The sequence below is a fragment of the Parasteatoda tepidariorum genome, chromosome 5, assembly GCF_982258835.1.
Source record: "Parasteatoda tepidariorum strain Cologne lab strain chromosome 5, Ptep-v5.0, whole genome shotgun sequence".
In the NCBI taxonomy this organism is placed as follows: Eukaryota; Metazoa; Arthropoda; class Arachnida; order Araneae; family Theridiidae; genus Parasteatoda; species Parasteatoda tepidariorum.
In genome coordinates, this window is record NC_141759.1 from 49,718,182 (window position 1) to 49,740,263 (window position 22,082).

General features: G+C 28.7%; 1 protein-coding gene across 14 annotated transcripts in view; it reads left to right on the forward strand.

Annotated features, from left to right (window-relative positions):
• Positions 1-22,082, forward strand: part of LOC107447641 (uncharacterized) — a 143,776-nt gene that overhangs the window by 111,978 nt on the left and 9,716 nt on the right. For all 14 annotated transcript variants that reach the window (XM_087163869.1, XM_087163870.1, XM_087163871.1 and 11 more), the window contains 5 exons: positions 3,585-3,785; positions 5,252-5,386; positions 8,669-8,741; positions 9,232-9,284; positions 21,538-21,637. In XM_087163869.1, the coding sequence (XP_087019995.1) occupies positions 3,585-3,785; positions 5,252-5,386; positions 8,669-8,741; positions 9,232-9,284; positions 21,538-21,637 (562 nt within the window). The remainder of the gene's footprint in view (positions 1-3,584; positions 3,786-5,251; positions 5,387-8,668; positions 8,742-9,231; positions 9,285-21,537; positions 21,638-22,082) is intronic.

Here is a 22,082-nt window from a genome sequence, read left to right on the forward strand (position 1 = left end):
TTTTTGAAGGTATAGGAATAGCGTTAATCAGGGAAATGTATGATCCCAATTGTTTGGCTAGGAGAGCGACAAAAAGTTTGAGCCTCTTATTGTCAATTTTACTTTTTGCATAATTTGCCGTATCTCGAAAAATATTTAAACGAATTCAAAAACGTTTGCGCACAATTATAAGTTTTGTTTATCAAAAAATAATTCCATGCAAAACATAATTCTCAATAGTTATGCATTATTTTTTATTAGCTGTTACTAAATACAATTTTAGTAGCAGTCGAAAAAAACTTACATTTTAAGGTGAACTCATTTTACACCATCTTAGAAAATGTAATTCTAAATGGCAAAATGAAAGATTGGAACGAAATCGGTTGAAGTATTCCGTAAAAATGAATTTTTAAAATTGATCTTCTTTAAATTTAGATTTCTCAGGAACTATTTAACCAATTTCGTTCAAATTTTATATTTTGTCTCCTAACATTACATTTTTTTGAATGATAAAAGAATTTGTATACTTTACAATTTAAAATGTTTTGACGGATATTAAATAAATTTATAAATAATAATTTTTTCCGTGGAATTATCTTAGGATAAACAATATTTATAATTGCGTGCAGAATTTTTTTATTCGCTCTAACATTTTCCGAGATATGTCAAATTACACAAAAAGTAAAATTAACATTTAGAGGTCCAAAATGTAGATCGCTTTCCTGACCAAACTATTGAGACAATATTTTCTGTCTGACTGCCAGTACATCTTATATTTTGATCGTCAAAAGTCCAATCCCGTTCAAAAGAAGACATGGTTTTCCAGAAAACGTACACTTTGTGTCTGATTTCATAACTACAAATTCTGTCTGCACTAATCAATTAGTATATTTGAAGTCACTCCCTTGAACCATTGAACCTATAGGATTGAGTCTTAGTAATTGAAAATCCGATTATCAGGATCAAAAATTATTTAGGGTCATATTTTTTCATACTATTCCTTATTTACACCTTCAGAATAGTGATCTCATACATATGGTCGCGTAATTCTTACTGTTCATGGTATCATATATAAAAGGAGCTTTTCTGTCGCTAGTGACCCAAGAACAGAACGTAATTTCAATTCATTACTCATGTGTTAGTCGTATACGTACTCTTCAATACGTATACATATTCTCTTGTACGCATACGTATTCTCTACTCGGGAGAAGTGGACTTGGCAAAGCGCTCTTAAGACAATCCAGCTCTTTTAAATATTCGCCTACCAAGAAAAAAATTTTATGAAACAAATAAGGAAGTAAAAATCAAAAATTTAATCTGAAATCCAAGATCACGTGGGAAGATTCCTAATAATAGTAAATAATAGTAAATAAATAATAGTAAATAAGTAATAGTATCTATAATTTTATTTCTTTTCAGAGTAATTTGACAAAGTTTAATTACTTAAAAGAATTAAAAGTTTTCAAAAAGTAAAATTTTTAAATCTTTTTTTTTTCTTTTTTATTATTCTTTCAAATATTTATATTTATTTATTTATTTCAAATGGCAGAGGTGAATTGACATGTTAAAAAGCAAAAACACAGGAACAAAATAAGAAAGTAAAAAGTCATTTCCTCAGGAGCGCTCTTGCCTCCCAATATCGCTCGGTAGACGACGACCCGCGGAGGGCCCTGAAGCACAGGATGTGGCTTCCATCCAAGACAGCTCGGCTCTTTCAAATATTTATATAACAAATTACATCAGTGTTTTACACATTTAATAGAAATGTATTTTATTCCATCTAAAAATTTAATTTATTTCGATCTTTCAATTTGCCATCAGAATCCAATTTTATTTGCCTTCAGCATCATTCGATAGTAGCTTTAAAAATAAGAAATTCTAAACTCAAAAATTCTAACCTTTCCATTTTATTTTCTCTTTCATCCCCTCATGGATGCTATTTTCTCAGAAATTAAAGTATTTACCATTATTTTTTAACACTAGCAAGTTAATTTTACTTTTAAATTAGTTTTGCGTTAATTGTTTGCTGAAACGACAGATTTCTGCAAAATAAAATATTAAATGTTTGGATGAATGTTTGAAACTTTTCTACTATTCATTGCTATGATTATGTACGTTGTATCAATTAAATATATTTGGAAAAAATTAAAACTAATCAATACTGGTGTTTCATATAATAAGGGTTATTAATTTAATAACTTTTACTATTTACTTGCAAAACGTGGAATATTATGGAAAAAATTAAAAAACTTGCGATTTTTAAAAGCTAATAGAAATAACAAAAATAAAGATAAAGATATTACCATGACATTAATACAGACGATAATTTTGTACTTATGTACTGCCTTGACTTTGATATTGTAACTAGGTTAGAAAATTAGAAGAATTTATTAATGAAATTCTTTTCAAAATTCTTCTATTCTGATTTTAATTCATGATTAATTAAATTGATTGAAATAATGAAATGATGAATGAAATATGATTGAAATAAAACTTTCTCATATACTATTGTACAATATTATCAATGTATTATATTATCTAATTAAAACTAGCTATTCATTCTATAAAATTGCGTAATCTACAAATTAAAACTACAGTACACTCTCGATTATCCGTGCGCGGATTATCCGGTTTGCGGATTATCCGTGCTCATTCCGGAGTCACACGAAAAAATATAAAGAGAAAAATTTTAAAGATTAAAAAAATTTTATTCATGAAGTTATAGCACTACCAAATTTTTGGAAGCAATATTCGTTAGTGGATTGAAGTATATCGAATATCAGCAGCATGGTCAAAGGTAAAATCGTCTACTTTATCACGATCTTGGAGAAAGATAATATCGCTTGATGAGCAATCTTCTTCAGATGTTCAAGAAAAATATGATGACAGTATTCTCGAACAAGCTAAAGAAATCTGAGGTTTCGAAATTCTTGACAAAGAAAATTTTGAAGATTGGTTTCAAAGTTATGCATGTGAGCCTGACTTCCAGTATTTGACAGATGAAGACATCGTTATGTTGTTAAATCAAATAGTGATGATAGTAACTGATGTAGAAGATGTAGTAAATGAGGGAAATACAATTTCTATTTCTGCTGCTCTGTGGAAATTTTATTAGATTATATGGGAGGATTTGATTACGGTGACATTACTGCGGTTCGTAAAACATATGACGAAGACGCATTACACAATTTTTTAAAAGGAAAATTCCTAGTTTGATGTTATACAGCATGCAAATATCAGTAATTTTTATATTTTTTGTACTGATATTGATTTTTTTCCCTAATTAAAAGAGTTTTCGGATTATCCGTGTTTTTCGATTCTCCGTGCTCCCTGTCCCGGTGATTAACCCGGATAATCGGGAGTGCACTGTAATTCTTTATTCCTTAAAATTGTGTGATCTACTACTTTCAACAAACTCTTCACACTATTAAGTATCTATTATTTGAAACTAATTGTTCATTCTAGAAAACTGTGCAATGTACTATTTTTAATTTAAATTTCACAGCATTAAATAGTCTAAGCTACTACCTAGAAATAATTCATCAAGCTACAAAATTACATGCAAAATTGCTACAAAATAATTTTTCATACTTTCAAATTTTCAGTGATATTCCAAAAAACAGATCCTTGTGATCATATTGTAAAGAATGAACTGTGTGGTTCAATGACAACGTGTGCAAAAACAGACGGCAAGAATTTCAAAGCAGATGGGGAGTTTTTTAATTGCACTTGTAAGCCAGATTTCTATTCAAAAGACTATTACCAGCCTATTAAAAATGAAAATAGTTTCATCCACATTTGTGAAGGTAAGTGTCATCTATGAACCATTTGCATTGTTGCGTCTACTTATTCATTATTTCAAAGATTTGTTTGAAAAAAAGTGATAGCTGAATTTCTTTATTTTAAAATGTTTTATTGAAAGTCATAGATACAGAGAACGCAATCTCGAATGATAAAAGATATATATTGTTTACAAAATTTACTAGAAACATTTAAATCACTGATTTGCCTTTTTCATAATGTTGTGTTGTGACTTGTTTTAATCTAGGGAAAAATATTTACATAATTCATCTGAAATTACCTTGAATTACACCTAAGAAATAGTAGGACTTATGTAACACAACAGTAAAATAGAAACAAGTTTCTTAATTGACAAAAAGCAAACTTAAGAATTAACATGCCTTTTCTGTGCTAAAAAATTAGAAAAATATTTCTCTTTAATATATTCTCTTACATTAGGAAACATTTTCAAGGGTTATTGATTTAGAACATCAGAAAAAAAGCTAAAACCAATTCTCTTGAGAAATGAATGATATGAGGCTCCTCGAAGCAATTTCCAATAATATTAGTATGGAACATCCAGACCTTAAAGATCAACAGTTCATTCGGTCAGATATACAAAAGTCAATCCAAGACCAACAAATTAACCATTACATAAACTTGATCACCGGAAACATTCATTTCTATGGACTAAGCGCTTCCAACAATTCATGTCTCAGTAGCAAGCAGATCGTATAGATCCTGTACAGAAATGTATTAAATAAAACAAGGTATCTTCTAAGGATACCAAAGTAAAGACAGAAACCTAATGCAAGTTTGACAGTCATTGGTCGAAGCACGGTACAAATTATTCAATTTGATGTGATATTTACCATCTATTGGTGACTGTCTGGGATTCATCTTTGGTAATAATTCTCAGACAATGCATGTGCGCATTACATTAACGCAATTTAAGGGAGAGAGAAAGTTGCCATTGGCTCAACTGGCATTTAAACAGACAGTCCTGGTTTTTATTGTGAACTCTGAACCACTTCCAACAAAATGAAGTCTGATCAGAACTCCAGTTTTTATCACGTAGACCCAGCTCCCAGTCAAAACCATGGTAAATAAAGACTCTAGCTACCATACTGATTTAGCTGCCTTCAAAAATGTGACAACACAATGAAATGTCTGAATTATTTAAAGCCACAACTGATACAAAAAGAACTAAAAATTACAGTTTTCATACGTTACATAAGTTCCACTGAGTTATATCATTGAGTAATGCATCTCCATTTTTAATAATGGAGAATCTTCTTTGAACTCAAAATCAATAATTCACGGGGAATTGTTTACTGTACTACTATTATTCTAAGTGAAACTTACGTTGTAGTTTTGCTTTGAATAATCGTATCAAAAAAAGTACAGGTATACTGCTTATTGATAATATTAAAACAATTTTGAAATAGAATATACCGTGTGTAGATATAATCAAATACCTCATGTATTGCAGATCGAAAAGACTGCAGCAGACCAGACTCTTGTCCGAAAAACACCTCATGTGTGATTACACCAAGCAGTTACGAATGCTACTGCGAGGAGGGTTACAGAAACGCTTCTCATAATATAAAGGAAAATGGCTGTATTGGTATGTAAACTTAGAAAAAAAGTTCTTTTTTCAGGTCGTAACGTTCTGTCGATCAACGAATTAAAAAAAAGTCGATTGACTGAAGTTACTTATACAGATTCGAGGTTTTGCTTATTTTGGAGGTTCACTTATAACTCTTTCGTTTCATTTTGTTTCTGTCTATCAACGAATTCAAAAAAGTATATTGACTGGAGTTAATTATACAGATTCGTGGTTTTGCTTATTTTGGAGGTTCACTTATAACTGTACGCAACAGAATCACGTCCGGGTCACCAGTTGTACGCAACAGAATTACAGGATAAAAATGACTAGCAGACATTTTTTAGAACACTCATTTTTTATTATTATTTATTTGATCTGTTGCCATTCGCAACTCTCATAAAAGTAATATGAATAGTCATGTGACATATGATGTTCCTACATAACTCTTTCGTTTCGTTTTGTATCGACATGAGGCGGAGCTGTCGTATTATGCATCATAAGATTTTAGCATATATGTTGATTTTCAAGTAAGTTGTTTTCAATAATTAGTTCTTAAACGTTAGTCGTCATCGATGCAATAAAACATTCATCAAAAATTTAATCAGATTAATCATTCAAGTATGTATGAAATGTAGACTGAATATAGAATGCAAAATTATATTCAATTTTTTTTCTGCTAAGCATTCAGTTCAATAATTTTTAAATTAAAACCGTTCTTTTAAATAATGGAAAATTCGTATTTCAATATTTTATTAGTCTGACTAAATATAGTAAATTACACTAAAAACATAATTGCACGTATACAAACCATTTTGATTTTTTTTTCAAACCACAACTTCATGTATATAACAAATAGTCTAAAATAATATCAATGTACTTTTTCATAAAATTTTGATGCCAACTTTACTTTGTTCAATAATTTGGGAAATTTAAACAAAAATTCTATTTGATCCCAGGCACAGATGGAATATAAATCGTTTATCGAATTAGTATTATATATTATTAAACAATTTTCATGTGATATTGAGGTTGGCTTGATAGCTTCTATCCAAACATTGATTTTGCGTTAATGATAAACTTAAATGCTTAGAAATAAAATATTTAAGGATTGAATTCTTTATTATCATATAACATATCGCTTTTCTATGAAGCAAAGGAAAAGTGATTGCTTCCTACATAAGGATATGAAAATGCATAAAAAAGACTTTCAATTAGTCACAAGCATTATGTATTTAATATGTATTTTTTTCTTTCATCACTATTGAGTTTTAAAGACGAAGCCTTTTATTGCTTCTCCTATTACTCATACAAATAAATAATCTAAATTTGATACGAATTTTATTCAAAAAAATTTTTTTTACTAATTCTTCATTATGCTTAGTGTGAATATGAGACTAAGCTGCCTGTAAAATGATTCTCCGTCTAGTATATATGATAGCAATGTCGCTTGTTGAATTTAAACGTTATTTCTGTTGGAGAATCTCTGCAATTGATATCCGTTTTAAAACATTCAGTTTTTGAAAGTTTACTACCAATTTTCGCGTAGTTAGTATAATTTTTTGAGAGAAAACTAGCTTTCTAATAGTTTACTAATGCCGCTCCTTCTACACATAACTTTTTTTTTGCATATTAATAGTTAACGATTGACTTTTTGTGGTTAACTGTAATCGAATTTAACACAAATTGTGTGTTTAATCTCTCGAAATTATGTAGTTTTATATGAAATAGAAATTTGCGTAATAAATTTTAATGAAAATAATAAAAAAAAATCAAGATAAAGCCAATGCCAAATTAAGAGTAAAAGAAATTAACAAAAAAAAAACTATAAAACGTAAATTTTGAATAAAAGTTAAAATATAAAGCTCTACATTGAAGCTGTAAATTTTGCAAAATTTGAGCTTGGCAATTGATATCATACTCTCCTATTAAATATACGATATGTAATTAAAAAACTAAGGGCCGCAAAAAGTGAATTACTACTGAATCACATAAGCTTAACAAAATACCCACATGCGTATGTAAATAATATAAAACAATTTCTTACGCATGCTTTTATTTATTTTAAGTACTATCAACTCTAACTAAAACACATTTGTTGCTGGCTTTCTTGATGTCAAAATAGCATATAACTAAAAATATAAGTTTACTAGCTTACAAAATATCACAACAAGCAACCAAAAAAAAAATTTGCTATTAATCTGATTGAACACGCTGGTCGAAATGGTGGTTGATCGAAAGAACATACTGGTTGGTGAGGAAGTCTTCCTTTGACTACCCAGTGGCCCTGCGCCAATTTCTGTGAAACCGAGCCTCAACGCGAAATGCAGAAACAAAACTTAACAAAATTAGTAGCGTGGACATCCAAAATTCTAGAATGTTCCAGAAAATTCGGAGACCGTAAAGTGACAAAAATCCTAAGGGAAAATTAATCATTCTCAAGGATACAAGAAAAACACCTTAAAAACGTCAAAAAAGAATGTTTGTCTTCGGGTGTTGTAACAGGAAATTCAAAGGAAGCAAGGAAAACTCCGCTATAATTCCAAGAAAACTGCAAAAATATAAAAATAATTAGACATCAGAGGATTAGTTAGGATTGAAACAACTTTCTTTTTACGAAGAATCGGAAGAAAAATGCACTTTTACGATTTAAATAAAATAAAATGCAATTATTAAAAATTAAACATTAAAAGTTAAAGAATATTTAAGAATATTTGCTTTAAAATTATTGAATTTAAAAAAAATCCTTAGAGTTTCCAGTAAACTCAAACCAAAATATGCCCTTAGCTCTTAGTTTAAACGTGTTTTACGTTGTTTCAGAATCCTTTTGATTCACTTAAGTAGTTATTATAATATGCAAAAATTTGCAAACATTTAAATTGACGTTCAAATGCCCGAATTTCTGACAACTTTCCTACCTTAACTCTTGAGACCGTATTTTTCTGCGAAAATCCGATCACTAGATCAAAAGTTATTGAGATGTTCTAATTTTTTATTATTAATTTTGCGCATCGTGTAAAAATTATTTAACCAGTTGTTACATGTTCTCATTTAAATAATACTATGCATAATTTGTGCTTTTCTTTAATAATGTAGACAATAATATTGAAATTAAGATCCATATAAGAACCAATTTTTATTTTTGAAATAATCAGGACAATAGTATCGGATTAGGCATCCATAACTCTTCTCAGCAACCTAAAGTTACCTGTTTTTAACCTCATTTTAAAATATTTTAAAGAACGTTTATTTAAGTTCAAGGAACGTTTCTCAGAAGATATTATTAATTTTTAATTTTTACAGGTGTCTGTGATTACAGCCCTTGTGGTGAACATGGAACATGCGAGCGATTTGAAAAACACGAATACGTGTGCAAGTATGAAACCACATTTATTTATGTATATATTTATTTACGCACTCGTAATATGTGTTTTTAAACTCATTGTCAAAGGAGAAGTCAAAAACTTATTCATATTAAGTATTAACAATGTAACAATAACAAATGTTTTCAAACGAATAATTTTAGTAAGTTTTGCATTCAATGCAATTCATGCATTTGAAAACATCGTATCCAAATTCGCTAAAATATTTTTGTTTTATTAGATTGTTAATAACAGTGTTTCGTGTTACCCACTTATTGAAAAAGTAAGGAAATCTGTTTTCTTTGCAAAATAGTTTAGTTGCGTTTGAGAAATAGTTTTGCTTTAGTTAATATTTTATTTAATATAGTAAAAAAGAATACATTTACAAAATTTTAAAAGTTGTACGACAGTAAAAAAGATGTAGTTTCCATTAAACGGGACATTTAAAATGTGCAAATTAGTTGTAACATTTATTTATTATTGTTGTTATTTATTCTATTACAGGTGTGATCCATCATATACAGGGGTACACTGTGAAACTCCAAATGAAAGAAAAGGTACACAATGAATATCTTTTTTAAAAAAGTATTCTTTATAGTGCTTAATTTGTATGATAATCTTTTTTTTTCATAAAAATTTTTTGATTGTTGCTTTTTCAAACTTAATTAAAAATAATTCAGCATGCTATATCATAGAAAAAGTTGAATTATTTGTCAAAAATGTTTTTTAGAAAGTAAAAAATCAAATAAGAAGATAAAAATTGGTCTAAAACAGCAAAAACATGTAAAAAATATGTAATTATGTTTCTGATATTTTGAGGTTATTAATAAAGTGAGTCATTTGTAAAATTTTCAAGGCCTGTTTCGCAAAAACTATCAGACTTAGATACTTGAAATTATGAAGATTTGTGGAAAAATGTATTAGAAAAACTATGAAATAAAAAAATAAAAGTCCATAGTAATAACGTGTGTTCTTGATGGCTTAGGGAAAAAGGTTTAAAAAGTAAAACAAAAGATTAAATAATTAATTTAGAATGAACCATTAAGAATTAATTTAGAAGAAACAATTACAAATTACTAGAATAACAATATCCTGTAAACGGATACGTATCACCTTAAATCGAAAAATGGCCAAAAGTATAGTTTAAATAGATTTGCGTTGTCTCAATAACCTGAAAGAAAAATAAATAGCTGAAAAGGAATGGATTGCCTAGAGTTAAAAAATACATGAGACAGATAAAACAAATACTGAAATGTTAAAACTCACCATGTTTATTCTCACTAAATTGCTAGTTAAATACTAAAAAAATTGCAAATTGTAAAATCATCAACAAAAATATCGCCACACAGGCCATCACTTGAAGAATCAAATTTACACAAAATAAGATGAGAAAGGATTATCTTCTCACAAAAAGGTTGTCGGCATCTTAAAAATCTTATAACAGGACAGCACGCCTCCCTGATGCACCGAACGTACATCAGGAGGCCCAAAATCAACTTCGAATGAATGTTCTAAAAAACAGGGGGAAAAGAAAAGAATCCCTCACTTCCACGCTGCCATTACTTTTTGCTGAATACAGTTGCACTTCGGAAACTCAGCTGACAGGTGTCGCTGCGGGAAAAGTTCACCTTAATCCCATGGCGTTTCAAAAGCTGCTCCTCGAGATAATCTGCTCCTATAGGATCAGTCCATGCAATTTCTTCCTTGTACAAAGCAATACTTAAAGTCTTATATTTTTGCAACCTATGTCTTTTCTTAAAGACATTAAAATTGTTAAACAGTGTTTAACATTGCTTCACTAAAATAGCAAAAAAAAATGAAGAAAAAAAAATTCAGCTGCCTTACACATTTCTTTCTTTGGAAGCATGTGGTTAAGAGAATAAAAAAAATGGTGAGTATCCGAATAATATAACATACATATACAATTACAAAACAATGGTGGTGAATTTATTCTATCTTGTCTCAAAAAAATTTTTGTTAAAGTATTCATCTTATCCCTCCATTCTCTCTTTCTTGTAAAACAAAAAAATCTTAACATACAAAACTTCATTATACCAACAATACTGTCACCTAATAACATTTTGTCATACAGTATCTAAAAATGCACAGTAACTTTTGTCAATAAGTTTTAAAAAAATTTTTTGATATTGATCTCTTTCTTTTTTTTTTTTTTTTTTTTTTTTTTTTTTTTTTTGATCAATATCATGTTTGGCACTTATATAATAACATATGACACTAATTGGACAATCTTTTAGATCTACCTCATACTCCTATACTAGTGTTTGCATTATTTTTTTTTGTCATATGTTATGCAATTATTTACATTTTGAATCCTACACTAGTATTTGCAATGATTATTATCTCAATTCAGCACATTTACTTATTTATTCTGCTCATATTTCATTTTATTTACTATATCAAAATTTTCCTTAAATTCACTATACTCCCTATCTTAATCAGACGTTATTGAAATGACAATATAACTAAAAATTTGCATCACAAGGACAGTAAAAATCCTTAGTAGCTAAAAAAAATAAGACGGTTATCAGAAAGAGAAAACCAAGAAAAAAAATAAAGTTTAATTTTTGAATGGGATGTTTCCATATTTAATGATAATTGTACCAGCCAGTTTTCATCAAATATAAAATTTTGAGCTCGAAGGGGAAAAATGCAATTCAAAAATCCAACCACCAAAACAAAATTTGCTAACTATATATTTTTACATTTAAATAAACCTTGAGTTAAAATTGTCAAATCAATACCCTAACAAAAATATGATAAACACTCTAACCATTATTCAGCTTAATATTCAATGCTGATATCATGATCATTTGAGTTGTCATTCCTTAGTTCCTCTCTTAATGACTTTTTTTTGAAAAGTTTACTGACATGAAATTTTTTGTACATGTCTCTTCTATCATCTTTTATATGTACTAGGTAATTGTTATTTCTAAACTTTTTCGTAACCTCAAAAGGACCTTCATATTTGGGATCTAAAGAACGAACATCAGTATTTATTTTTAAATAAACAAGATCCTTACACTCATAATTAGGAGTTGGTCTACCCTTTATGTATTTCTCATGTAGTTCAAAATATTTATTCTCATTTAGCCTCACTATTTCTCTGGTCTCTGCAATGTGCTCTGTTAATTTTTTAATGTAATTAGATGGGTTTTCTTCATTGTTGACATTAACACTTACATTTAATGGGAGATTTAAATTTCGACCAAAAAACAATTCTGCAGGAGTATAACCTGTAACCACATTTATTGAGGAATTATAATGCAATTTGAAAAATAAAAGTTTATTTGTCCACTCCCAACTATTGTGACACATTGAAGCTATTGATTCTTTTAAAATTCTGTGAGATCTCTCCAGTAAACCATTAGATAAAGGATAATAAAATGAAGTTTTTCTATGTTCAATATTTAATGATTTTAAAAAGTTAACAAACTCATCAGAAGTGAAATTAGTGCCATTATCGCTAATTATTTCTTGAGCTAACCCAAATTTAGAAAAATAGTCATTTAAGCTACTGATTATGTTTGATGATTTTATATTTGTTAATGGTATGGTCTCTAAATATCTTGAATAATTATCAATAATTGTTAAAATAAAAAATTTGTTGTCAATAGACCTAGGCAATTTTCCTACAATATCAATTGACAATCTTTGTCCCACATTGAGATCACTTTTCTCAATAAATTTAGTTTCAGTAATTTTTGGTTTAGGCTTATTTGCCAAACAAGCATCACATGATTCCACAAAATTTTGTGTATCAGCTAACATGCCATACCAGGAATAATTTCTCTTCATTAAATTGTATGTTTTAAAAGTACCAAAATGTGCAGCATGAGCTGCCTTAAGAACCTCACCTCTAAGAGATTCGGGTATAAAAATTCTACTAATAGTTTTATGAGGATGTTTAGGAGGTTTAATTCTCATCATAAGTATTCCTTTATCATTTACAAAAAATTTTTTTGAAGTGAATTTGTCATTGATTCTAAGTTTTGCCAATATTTCTTTAGTTTTGTTACAATTTTGTTGAAATTTTATTATATTCTCCATTTTAAGATTTTCATTCACTTCAAATATATTTACATTATTAACAACAACATCAGTAATGGGCACTCTGGATAGATAATCTGCTCCTATAGGATCAGTCCATGCAATTTCTTCCTTGTACAAAGCAATACTTAAAGTCTTATATTTTTGCAACCTATGTCTTTTCTTAAAGACATTAAAATTGTTAAACAGTGTTTAACATTGCACTTCAAATATATTTACATTATTAACAACAACATCAGTAATGGGCACTCTGGATAGATAATCAGCTGGATTTTTTAAACCTTCTATATGCTTAATTTGAAAATTAAATTCCTGTAAATACATAAGCCACCTACTCACAATCTCTGGTTGTTTTTGCAAATCAATATGAAAAGTTAATGCTTTCGCATCAGTTAAAACAATGAATTCTTTACCATAAAGATGTTGATGGAAATGTTTAACTGAATCAACAATAGCTAAAAGTTCTCGCCTAATTGATGGATATTTGGACTCTGCAAAAGTCAGTTGTCTGGAGTAAAATTCTATAGGTACAAAATTTTCCTCAATTCTTTGCATTAAAATACCACATAAAGAATTATTAGAGGCATCAGTAACAATATAAAATTTTTTGCTATCATCAATATTTTTTAAAGTAGGTGTAAGTAGTAATTGCTCTGAAATAGATTTAAAAGCATTTTGGCATTCTTCATTCCAATTGTATTCAACATTTTTTTTAGTTAAATTCACTATAGGTTTAACAATGTCAGCAAAATTATAAATTAAATGACGAAAATAATTAATCATGCCTAAAAAAGTTTGTACTTGCTTGACATCTTTAGGAATAGGAAAGTTTACAATTTTTTTTACATTATCCGGAGCTGGGGAAAAACCATTGGCATGAAGTTTAAAACCTAAATAAACTATCTCAGATTTACATATTTGAATTTTTGCAGGATCTAAAGTTAAGTTGAATTTTTTAAGTCTGTCAAAGACTTTAATCAAATAATTAATCATCTCTTCTATTGAATTAGCAGCAATCACTATGTCATCTAAAAAATATTGTACATTAGGCCCTTTTATATCATCTAAACACTTTGAAATTAAATTGTGGAAATAAGAAGTGCTGTTACGAGATCCAAAAGGAAGACGAGTGGGCTGAAAATTTCCAATTTCGCAACAAAATGCAAGTTTGGCTCTATCCTGCTTTTTCAATTGCAGTTGAAAAAATGCACTCTTTAAATCTAAAACCGTGTAGAATGCTTTTCCAGAAATGTCATGTAAAATGTCATTTATTTTAGGTAAACAAATTTTAAAAGTCTCAGTTACAGAATTTAGTAAGCGATAGTCAATGACCATGCGGAATTTTTGTAAGTAGGGGTCATTAACAAAAGGTTTCTTCTTGACAAAAATAACCGGAAAACAATAATTTGAAGATGAAGGTTCAATAATGCCTGCTTCCAACAATTTTTGAATCTCTTTTTTAGCAAATGATTTGGCAATATTAGGAATTGGATACGGTCTAGTCTGAATAGGAAATTGGTGTAATAATTTAAATTCAGGGATAACTGCGTTAGTAGAGCCTAGAGTAGCATAAGATTTAGAGAAAACCTCAGCATTATTCATTAAAATTTTGAGCATCTTGTCTGCATCATCCTTATTCAAATGTTTTAAGTCAAAATCACTGGTATTAATTTCTATTTTTCTAAGTTTATGAATTTCTTCCAAATTTAAATTATTTATTTGTAAATGCTCATCCTCTGTGGGTATCATAATATCATTTTTCTCAATTTCGAATACTTTACCAATTTTAGTTCCTTTATTTATAATTATTCTTTTGTCAGTATTATTTTCAATCATAGTTGCAAAATTTTTATCAGTCATTTCAATTAATGATTCATAAATTGTATACTTTAGTTTATTAATATTAGGAGAAAATAATATTTGTTTACAATTGCTTGTATCTTGAGATACAGTTAATTTAATTAATTTTTGGGTATTAGGCTCAATTACTATTTTCTCGGGTGCACAAGCAATATTATCTTTATCTATCTGCACATTATTACATAAATTATTTATCACACGAGGAGTATCTTCAAAAAATTCAAATGACTCATGCCCCATAATTAATTTCCTATTTGGTGTGTCCAAAATAATTTTGTTATGTTGTATAAAATCATAACCCAAGATAATTTTATATTTGTAATGCCAAGAATTTTGAGTTACAAAGAAGGTACCATTAAACCATTTAGTCTTGATCTTAAATTTTGAGGATATAGCTGATAAGTATGGTATAGTGTTGTTATCTAAGGTATGTATTCTTACTGATCGAGATAAATAATTAACTTTGGTCTTCTCTTTTATCTCATTTACAGTTGCAGGATCAATTAAACTTAAATTAGCACCAGTGTCTAATAAAGCAGGTATTAATAAATCTCCAAATTTTAAAATTATAATAGGAAGAGCATCTGGATTGTTAATATCACCACATGTCATAACATGCTTATTTCTTAATTCTATTCCCTCATTTATTTCTTTTAATTCATCATTATTTTTATTTATATCTTTTCTACATCTCTGATTGTTATTTGAATTATAGTTAGAATTTGTTATTACCTGATTTTTTTTTCATTATTATCTGAATTAAAATTTTTATGTTTGATGTTACTACTAATAAATATCCTACTCTTATATTTTTTATTATAATTTGGACTGACATTTTGTTTATAAATTTCCTTCTTTTTCAATTTTGTATTTTTATCCAGCTTTAACTCCTTTGATTTGTTATTGGTTCTTGTAAACCCTGTTTCATTCCACCTGTTACAAGAACCATTAACTAGTTTAAATTATTTCGTCTTCTGTCCCTACTGTTGTTACCCCTATTCCTAAAATTTCTGTTGAATCCTCTTCTGAAATTACTGCGACTCCTATCATAAGGTGTTACTCTATTACTATTATTCATATCTTTCCCTGGATAATACCAACATTCCGTTGTTAAGTGATATTTATTACATATATGGCAAGTTATTTTAGGTTGCACAAAGTTCCTAGTTCTTGAAATATTATTTACAGATTTATTCTTAGTTAAATCCTCTATTTTTTGAGTTAATTCCTCTATCCTGCGATTACTTTCTACCTGATGTTTTAATAGAATATCTACATCTGTTGTCTTCGTTAAATTATTTACATGATTTTCATTAATTGCGAGAGCATTTTCCACATCATTAGCTATTTTGCCTATTTCCTCAAATCTTGTGGCTCCCCTTTTCATGACTTCAAGTCGAATATCGGGTCTCATACTATCTAACAATTTTTGAGCCTTCATTTTTTTTAGCCAAATTCAAAGTCTCCTCACTACTCTTATTATTTATTTCCAAATATTGATTGGTAGCTTTCTCCACCTCATCTATTAGATCTTTTATACTTTGATTAGGACCTTGCATAAGTGTGTTAAACTTTTTTTGTAGTTCAGCATAATTTGCCTTTTTTAAGAATTTATCTTTAAGTATCTTTACTATTATTTCAAATTCATTGTTATTTTCAGTGTGTGCTTCACTGACTACTCTTAATGCCTCTCCTGTTAAATTTAATTTAAGAATTAGACATTTCTTTGTGTCGTCCCATTTCTCTAATATAGCTATTTGCTCTAAATTGCTAAGAAAAAAATTTAAATTTGCATCCCTGCTGCCACTGAAAGGTTGCAGCGAATTCGCCAAAGAAAAATTAGATTTTGCCATTAAATTAGATAAGTGTTAAATTATAGAAATATAATACACTCTCAAAAATATTCAAGATAAAAATCACAGATAAAATTACAAAAATCAAGTTGTTATCAATATAATATTCATAAAACTGTATATATATATATATATAACCAATGGTAAAAATGTATAGCCCTACTGCATTTAAAATACTATTTTCATATAACTATTGCTTAAAATTGTCCACTACAAATCCTTAAAATCAAGAATACTAATTTTTCAACATATATACACTTAATTTTCATTACTTTAGAAACCACACAAGACATTCATTTAATTAAAATTATTGCGATTAAGCATTACTTTTCAAACAATGAAATATTTCAATCAATAAATTATCAAAATCATTGGAGAGACACAACAATAATGCAGAGGAAGAGAGAATGAAGAAATATGAATCATGCACGTGTATTATTTTAATATGCCATGTGCCATAAATTTTGCAGCATATTTATCAAAAAAAAATTTATCAAAATTAGTCCAATCCATTCCAAAATTTAATTTTACTTAAAATATATATCATTTATAATGAAAATTTAAAAAAATAAAATCCTCAAGCTCACACCTGGTACTAAGGCACCAAATAATAACGTGTGTTCTTGATGGCTTAGGGAAAAAGGTTTAAAAAGTAAAACAAAAGATTAAATAATTAATTTAGAATGAACCATTAAGAATTAATTTAGAAGAAACAATTACAAATTACTAGAATAACAATATCCTGTAAACGGATACGTATCACCTTAAATCGAAAAATGGCCAAAAGTATAGTTTAAATAGATTTGCGTTGTCTCAATAACCTGAAAGAAAAATAAATAGCTGAAAAGGAATGGATTGCCTAGAGTTAAAAAATACATGAGACAGATAAAACAAATACTGAAATGTTAAAACTCACCATGTTTATTCTCACTAAATTGCTAGTTAAATACTAAAAAAATTGCAAATTGTAAAATCATCAACAAAAATATCGCCACACAGGCCATCACTTGAAGAATCAAATTTACACAAAATAAGATGAGAAAGGATTATCTTCTCACAAAAAGGTTGTCGGCATCTTAAAAATCTTATAACAGGACAGCACGCCTCCCTGATGCACCGAACGTACATCAGGAGGCCCAAAATCAACTTCGAATGAATGTTCTAAAAAACAGGGGGAAAAGAAAAGAATCCCTCACTTCCACGCTGCCATTACTTTTTGCTGAATACAGTTGCACTTCGGAAACTCAGCTGACAGGTGTCGCTGCGGGAAAAGTTCACCTTAATCCCATGGCGTTTCAAAAGCTGCTCCTCGAGATAATCTGCTCCTATAGGATCAGTCCATGCAATTTCTTCCTTGTACAAAGCAATACTTAAAGTCTTATATTTTTGCAACCTATGTCTTTTCTTAAAGACATTAAAATTGTTAAACAGTGTTTAACACATAGTTAGTTCTTGAAATATAAAATACTATGTGAATCATTTTGCAACTCGTAGAAATGCAATTACTTGACAGTTGAAATTTAAGATGCTTAATGGGACATTTTCCTTTATTCGTTTTTGCTCATCTTTCCTATTTGTTCGAAAGCCATTGCAATTTTAAATGCTCTTTCGTGAATTTTTTACTATTTTTTCGTTTTAAATTTTAACTGTTTATCCACTGATATAGAAAAATTTAATTCTTTTGCCATTTTCACTTTATAAGTTCGTGCTTGAATTGGTGTCAAAAATACTAAAAAAATGAGTCGAAATTAGAAAAGAAGGGAGTGAAAATAAATTGCTCCTATAAACTTAATAATATTTTATTACATAAAGATTGGAGAGGAATAAAAACTGTTTCGAATTCGAACTGCTATGTAACATAAGATTATCGTTTTATGTTATTCACTGAGGAAGATCAAGAAGGAAAAACGGTATGTGTCGATTAAAGCTGATTCTTAGAAAAACTAATTTCAAGATTGGAGAATGTTCAGAAACAAGCATTTGATTAAAATCGTGAAAACAAAAATATAGGCCGGGAAAGCCTGGTCAGCAGGGCACTGGGCCCATGTCCGAGAGTTCACGGGTTCGAACCCCGCAGGTCGAAGACTCCCCGTGTAGTAGAGTGACTGATGTACTTTAAATCTGTCGAGTCGCAAAAGTCCTCTATGTTCGCATAATAAATCAATACCTCTGGGGGTACTGGATTGGAGATCGATCGTTCTCTGATTCAGGTCAAAATTAGGATCTGTGGATAAATGAAGAGATATATGAATGGGTAGGCCCTATAAATAGGTGCGACGTATGGTGTGGCACTGAAGTTGAATTCTTGCCCATGGTTCTCGCCCATAGTCCCATAGAATTCCTGTCATTCTTGCCCAACCACAACAAATAAAAATATACACGAATGACGTGTATTTTTTACATCACCTAAATACTTTTTAAGATAAAAACTTAGAAGTTTTGATGTAAAAAAAAATAATAACATTTGAAAATTTAGTTGGTAGGACAAAAACCGATTTTTCTCAAAATTTCTCCTTAAACAGTATTTCTTCACTAGCATTCTCATGGTCTTTGTCACTATACTTCTCTTTGTTCTCATTGTCTACACTATGAAAAAAAGGTTTTTCAAAACTGAGCACAAATGTGTGAAAATCACCCTGAAACAATTATAATCGAATTTGAAAACTAGTGTACTCATAGTATGGGTACATACTCAAAATTGAGACAGCTCTGAGAATCCATCTTCATTTGTATAGGTAATTGCTCATTACCGATCTGAAGACATTCTTTATTCGTGAAATAAGGCTGGAATAATGAATAGGGCAGTATTTCATCTAATTAAATTTGCTTTTCGAATATTTGATCGTTTTAAACTAATAGAGTTACAGCTTGTCACATTTGATAAAGCATGTCAATTTTGAGACTATGTATTTGGACATGTCATTATACTTAATAATGAGTACATAGGTTTTTATATCCGACTTAGTTGTTCTTGGCCTATTTTGACAAATATTTGCTCAAATTTTGAAAAAACCCTTTTTGTAGGGTACTTATGGACATGGTACATGTGACCATGGTACATGCTGACATGGTACATGTGATTTTCTCTATTATAGTCCATCTTTACTGTGGGAAAGAGCTGATTTTCCTCGGATTTATCAAAATGCAGCTGCTTCAAACCAACCTCAAAATGCAACTGTTGGCCACCCAATCGCCTTTTATTGCAAAACATGAAATAAAACCGTTCTTTTTCCTTGATCTTCAATTAAAACTACTTGTTACTCATTATTTCATCATCTTTTATTGTGTTGCGCATTCTGCATTCCTAAGTTGTTGAAATATTTTTTTTTTCAAGTACGGTTGATAATTTTTCATATCCAGGTATCCTTTCACGTCTTTACGATTTGCATATTAACAAAATGTGCTTACATAATTTTTTTTATTTTATAAAGAAATGATTTTTATCAACTTTTAAGAGAAAAAAACATGAAGAATAAGAAGCATGAATGGGTTTAATAGTAAAATAGTGTTATATTAAAGGGTGATTCTCAATGAAATTGTATCGTAATGTGTTGAGTTAAATCTTTATTCAGCCCCAAGCTCAATGAATCATTATGAATTAAAATTTTAAAAAGCGTAATAAAGCTTGTATTTTTCAAAAAATTATGATTATTAATGGTGTAATGGGGAAGCCTTATTGGAATAAAAGGCAACGGTACATTTTCCCATTTTCAGATGCAGAGACTGTTTTAATTCAATAAATATATTGTTTTCCCTAACTTTTATGATATGGTGATGAAAATTAACTGGAAGTGAAAATAGTTTTTAAAATAAAAGATAAAAATGACCTGTGTGCTCATAAAAATTTGAGTAAAATACATTTTTTTAAAGAAAAAGATTGGTTTTTACCATTATTTAAAAGGGGTTAGAATTTCATAGAAATCAGTCAAATATTTCATATAAAATACGACTTTTTTGAAATTCTGAAAATAGAAACCGAAAAATATTTTTTTTAAATTTATTAACTTAATGATATTGGCCTATTTAATTCAGATTTTGGATGTTTTTATTTAAAATTAAGAATTATGTGAAAATAAGTAATCTTTGCAGTTTTAAAAAAATTTTATCATAAATATGCCAATCATCTGTGGATATTTCTTTAATTAATAGGCAAAAGTAAGGAAGAGGCAAATTTAAAAAAAAAATGATATTGATGAAAAAAAGTAAAACATCACTATTTTAATAAATATAATCAAAAGAATGTAGTCCAAGACTACATATAAATAGTTTAAACAGTTATATCAGTAGGTCATATTAAGTTCTACTAAAGGTCTTTTTTTTAAAAAAAATCTATTTGATTTAAGAATTTCTACTTTTTGTATCACCAATTAATAAAGTAATAATTAATAAATATTGAAACTTATTTTCACACAGAATTACGTACGGAAAAATTATATTTTACGATTGCATAAATTTCACAATTCCCTTAAAATTTTTCAGAAATATGACGAAATGCGCAAAAAGTGAAATTAACACAATGAGATCCTTCTCCATTCCAAACTATTAGAAATATATTTTTCTAAATTGAGGCTATCCCCTATATTTTGTAAATAAGATGTAATCAATGAAAGTACATTTATCTGACTGTTTCTGGTTCTTGACTTTAGTATTCAGTAATTAATTTTATTGAGAACATTTAAGTTCATTCCTTTGAAATATTAAGATTAGTGCTGTGCGCAGAATAATTTGATCATTTATTGAGGGTGATATTTTTTGCATCGTACTGCATTTTCTAAATTTGCGTTGGTATAAATCATCTAACAACTTCATCTCAAAATCCCATGTCTCTCAAAATATTTTTACACCAATTATTTTCCCTTTGAGAGAAAAATTTTATTTAAAGTGAGTTGTGATCTGGGACTGTAATGAGTTGCACGTAACTTAAACTAAAGTATGAAATATAACAAATATATTTATAAAACTTCATATTGAATTTACATTTTTTTTGTATTGAAATATATAAGCTAAATTAATAATGTTTATTTTACAGAAATTGAAGACAATAATCTCGCAGTTACTCTTAGTGTTTCCATTGTCTTGAGTCTTCTAGCCGTTATTTCTATCATTGGTATTTTTATAATGTACAAAAAGTAAGCAAAAAAATATCTATTTCAAAATCAAACAAAAAATTATTGATTAATTTCAGTCCCTTAAAATGTGATTTTCTTCAGGGAAAATAATTTATTTTTGTGTTTTGATTGTGTTAAAAAGGACATGATTGTTTAATTATTTTAATTTTTTTTGTTTTTATGTTTTACCATTCCAATTTTCTTTAAAACGTCATTTTTTTAATTATCTTTAATTTTCAAAACAAGTCAAGTCAAAATATTAAAAAAATGAATAATTTAGTATGTTACGAAATTAATGCTCTATTAGGTAAAGTAAGGCACAGATAAGGAACTATAAGGTAAAGCAAAGTACATCATAAGGATTGAGAGTTTCCAGAAACCCATAACCGAAATTGCAACCGTTCGCCACTAAAGGCTCCTAACGATAATAGGCTAGTATGTGCATTTGTACCAATACCTTAATTAT